The sequence below is a fragment of the Hemisphaericaspora subhashii genome (genome assembly GCF_019202705.1).
Source record: "Hemisphaericaspora subhashii strain CBS 10753 chromosome Unknown scaffold243, whole genome shotgun sequence".
NCBI classification, from domain to species: Eukaryota; Fungi; Ascomycota; class Pichiomycetes; order Serinales; family Debaryomycetaceae; genus Hemisphaericaspora; species Hemisphaericaspora subhashii.
This window is the reverse complement of record NW_026057368.1, coordinates 765-5724: the sequence shown is the minus strand read 5'-3', so window position 1 is coordinate 5724 and position 4960 is coordinate 765. Positions and strand designations below refer to the sequence as shown.

Genomic DNA, 4960 nt, shown 5'->3' with positions numbered 1-4960 from the left:
CAAAAGTAGAGAACAAATCAGGCGCTACGCACGGGCCAAAAGCGACAGCTCTTTAGATTAGAAGTCAAAAGGTTACAATCTCGGTTATGGTTTTGCTATAGATTGCCTTTTGATTTTGTTTTCATATTATATTTTTTGAGATGGTTTAGTGTTCACACATTCCAAGAGTCTAAGGACGTTGGATGCGAGGCTATGAATCAATATTTGAGGATATCGAGTCCTAGAATCCAAGTTTGGGAAAAGAAACATATTTATCAATAAGCTGGTTATTCATAGAGTATCTGGTTAGATGTTGAACAATACATGAAGTTTACAGAGATCACTAAGAACGAAGTAAATGATGTTGAATAATGCTGGTGATTCTAATGGAAGTTTATTGAGGCGGTTATAAACCAGGGCAAGAGCTTGGCTGCTAGATATATTTCAAAGTTAGGAGAAACTTAGTTGAATATAAGACACTGTTGTTGATAACATGTATTGTTAAAGGTTGTTTACTGTTACCCATGCTGGAGCGAGTTGGTGTGTAATTTAAATCTGTGGAATATTTAACACTGGCTAAACACCAGTTAAATATGATTTAATTACCTCACGAATACTTTTGTATCAAAATACCTTCATAGGCCATGAAGCTACATTGAAAAAGGCTGTGAATTCGAAATTGCTGAAATAATTACTGAGATTCAATTGATGGAGTATTAAGAAGTAAAATTTTATGATAGTGGTGCTATTCGAATGGATTTTAATAACATAAAGATAATCATTTCATTATAACATTGAAAGTTGTGACAGGTATTTATTGGAAATTATTTTAATCATCGTTTGTAGTGGTTACTATATTGGAAAATGATTTCATTCGTTGCTACGAAGATGATATTTGTAATAGTTATGATATCGAAGATTATTTTAATCACTGAGAATAAGAGATGCCAAGTTATAAGAATATAACAAACTTGATAACAAAGAAATCAGATAAATTAATAACAATAAGAAATTAAGGTAGATACAAAGTAAGATGAATTAAAACGATAATTCAATATGTCGGTGAAGGATAAGCGATTTACTTGATAAACACATTTTCCAGTGAATGTCTGCTAAATGAGATGACAACTGAATAAAGGTACATTTCAGAATATTAACATATGTCTTGAAATTCGTCAAAACATAATCCCGGACACACGAATTATTAAGGAGATTGATAAGGTAATAGATACATGAGACACTGTCCGAAATAGTAGTCGAAAGATTCCATAATATGTCGCGATTCAAGTGATCGAGTGAGTGCTAGATATCGTGCTGAGAAGGATCTGGTTAAGAGGTTGGTATTACATAGTGAGATTGCATGAAGCGAAGCACAAGAAAGTTATGAAAGAAAAATGTGATACATATGGACCATCCAATGAACTACGATTTAGACAACACATTTCAAACACCAATACTATGAAAAGATGACTGTGGCGTATTATATCTATTATAATGGAATGGAATTTAGTAGAGGAAAGGATGAGAAACTTATTATACATTTCCGAAATTACTATATCGTCAGTATAAAAGATGAGTTAGTAGAAACAGGCTCCGAACATAAATTTAGTAATGAAAGGAAAATACATGTTGTTTTAGATGAACTAGGCATGATGAATATAAATTTAGTAACATTGGCATTGCAAAATTAGAACTGATGATGCTCAAAACTATCAGAGAAAATAGGTTTTAATCATGAGAAATCAATGGTGCAATTATTAGACTGTGATTAACATTAAAGTTACGGGAAAATAAAGGACCTACTAATGATGGAATTAGAATGCATTCATTGTGGATTTTAATAAGCAAATAGGACATCTAATATTATAGCTATAACGCTATTTATCATGATGATTATGTGAACAAATCAAGAAATTACATTATTACCTATACTGGAATATGAATTTGAGATTTAGGTTATAAATGATTCCGATTTGGCTATGCAAAGCATATGTCAGATTGTATACCGGGGATAGAGACCACCAGTTTGGGTCTCAACAGAGAGTACAAAGTGCACTAAGTTCACTATTGTCTCATTTGTGAGTTAGAGAAGAGGTAGTAACTCATAAATTTTGGTGCTTGCTATATAAATATATTTAGTACCAGAGTACCAGGGTTAAAAATTCGTTCTAACCATGCAATATTTAGATTTGACCATCAAACAAGAATATCGAAAGGATTTTTTTTATCGAAAAGGAATTTTTCTTCACAATGAGGAGATGTCTTTTTATCGAAATATTTTTTTTACCTGAATTGGTATTGCTTAAGAAGGAAGGTGTAGCTTTGAGCAAAATGACGAGGTAATCAAGAATAATTATTACTGGATAATTTTCTTCGAAGCCATACGCAATAACAAGGAGCTAACGACGTCTTATCAGTTAAAGTACTTAATATGGGATTTGGAACCAACCATATCAGTACAGAGATAATCAAGAGAACAACATTAATTGCAGGCGATTCTCAAGATTGACAACAATATGGTAGAGACAAACACTTTATAATGATCTTTTATTGAAGGAGCTAACGGAGACGAACAATCTCCATTAGCAGCAGCTATTAAGATACTTAAGCACGAAACATAAGTTTGAGAAACTTCACCCGAAGATGAGCTTTTCATCACCTGTTGACGATGATACTGCTGCGAATACTCAGTCTACGGAAATCGACAATTTAAACCCAGTTGTTGACGAAGTAGAAATATCACCCAAAGATTTAGACGATGAATCCAAGATTAACGTACGTATAAACAAAGCATCAGGCCATTATGAAGAAGGAATAATGGTGGCACAAGGTGTATCGGCACGTAACAAAATGTCTGAAGATCCAGAAGCAACTAAATTTGAAACTACTGAAACTATTGATAAGTACCCTGATCAAGTACGACAACAAGAAATTCCAAATGTGGGGGGAGAGATTAAACTGAATCACATCCAAAGTACGACAAGTGAATCCACCACAACTAAGGGGAGTATGACTCCAGTGCCCCAGTACTTTGAACAACAGGAGCTGGTGAAACACGAAGTTTTTCCAAACAGACACGATGGATTATGATTGTGGAAATCAACCAGAAAATCCAGGTGTTAGTGAAATTCAAGAAGGCTTGAAGAGTAAAATCGAAGAAAGTCAAGAAATTCACAGTGAACATCAACACAACAATGATCGAAGGGGATCATGATGTTCATACAGTCACGACCGATGACAAAGTTATCTCTGATGCGGGATACAGAGATGATGAGAAATCTACCGAGGGTCCTTCTCACCAAGTGAAAACGGTAGACGACTCAAAATTAGGCAACCTTGACCATGTAAATAAGTCAGAACCATCTGGCAGTTTGAAAGCAGTTGGAGCTTCCAAGACTAAGTCAGAGAAGAAATCCAAGAAACTGAAGAAACGTACGAAGGAGGTTGAGCATACTGCTCGTATGATCAGATCTATGACAGCCAAACTTACAACCCAAGAATTGGCCAATCAGTCAATGCCGAAAGAACAGATTGAGGTTACAGAACCATCGCAAGATGGGGTTACTCCCATTAATGAAATTAGGCAAGCACACGATATTGAAGAATTTGATGAAGGTAATGAAAATATCAAGTCAGCAGTGGAAGACGTTGATAAAAATCATACAGAAGGAGATGCAAGACACTATTACGAAGTGATTCCTGATACTACAAGGATTAAGGAGAGTATCTCTGAAGTAATTGATAAAAGCAATGCAATCGAAAAGAATAACACTGATGATAAAATTGTGAAGCCGAAAAAGTTAGTGGATAGTGAGTCAATGTACAAGCATGCTATTGCAAAAGCTGTTGCCGAAACCAAAACAGAAGAAAGTTGAAGTTGAAGGGGAGTAAATTACAAAAGAAAAGTCTTACTTTACTATGAACGCAGAATGCTGGTTTTAAATTGTTCAAAAGAAGTCTATACTTTCAGATACAAAGAAAATTTCAGAGAAGTGGTTAAATCTATTGGTAAGGGAATTATTATAGATTTTATATTTCCACCGAAGAAAAAGTAAAGTTTATTGTTAGACAAGGCTATTTATGCTATCAAGTAAGTTCATTCAAGTGGTTGAACATATCGCTAAATGGTATAAATATATGAGATTAAATGTTAGATTACACAAGAGCATTTCATGGCCATAGTATTAATCATTGCTGTAAATGAATATGATTTTATTAGGGGTTCAACATAAGAGATTTATTGTTGTAAACAAATAGCAGTTGAATTTGTATTATGATTTAACTATTTTAGTGAATTACAAGGATACATTATTTATTTCAGAAGGGAACATGTATATGCTGAATCAAGATCATTATGTAAGAACCATATTGACAGAATTCATGCCACAAGAATTCAATCCAAGATAATTCAAGACACATCAAAGACACCCAAAGGTTGATTATATTTGACGGATGTAACAGATAGAAGTAACGAAGATGGAGAAGACTATTAGACACTATATATATAATTGATAAATCACAAGCATTAAATGCTGAAGAAGTCACATAATATCAAAGGTGTTGAGGACCTTCATGGTACAAAACATAATGCTAATCCAGAAAGGATCGTTATTACAAATCTGTCAGGTTCAAACAAAATCGGCTGACCGGGAGATGGCTGCTGAATTGACGGATTGATGGTGTTACCCAAAGATATTCCTAAATATCCAAGTAAAATATTATCGTTCAAGATATGCACTTACCAAGTTGAGGATAGAGTTATGGTAACTATTGTGTTTTCATAAGTCTGATACAATACTGAAGAAAAGCCCATGTTTAGATGATGCTGTTTCCATTAATAACATAGTTCAATGTAACTGAGGAAAATCATTATAGTCCGAAATAAAACTGGTGTTTCAATAACTTAGATATTACAGTAGCTAGAAGTGAACCATAGTTGGAATAAGTGATGATTGGATTAAAGTTCATGATGCTGCTTATT

The 4960-nt window shown here is 33.9% G+C and overlaps 2 protein-coding genes across 2 annotated transcripts; both read left to right on the top strand. All coding sequences in view use genetic code 12, as the record gives it.

Annotated features, from left to right (window-relative positions):
* Positions 1 to 2622: 2622 nt before the first annotated feature.
* J8A68_004739 (uncharacterized protein) lies at positions 2623 to 3069 on the top strand (the record flags this gene model as incomplete). Its single annotated transcript, XM_049408730.1, has 1 exon — positions 2623 to 3069. The coding sequence occupies one exon, from the start codon at positions 2623 to 2625 to the stop codon at positions 3067 to 3069; it is 447 nt and encodes a 148-aa protein (XP_049261979.1).
* Positions 3070 to 3173: 104 nt separating this feature from the next.
* J8A68_004738 (uncharacterized protein) lies at positions 3174 to 3854 on the top strand (the record flags this gene model as incomplete). The annotated part of the gene is made up of 1 exon (XM_049408729.1): positions 3174 to 3854. The coding sequence occupies one exon, from the start codon at positions 3174 to 3176 to the stop codon at positions 3852 to 3854; it is 681 nt and encodes a 226-aa protein (XP_049261978.1).
* Between the last annotated feature and the right edge of the window lie 1106 nt (positions 3855 to 4960).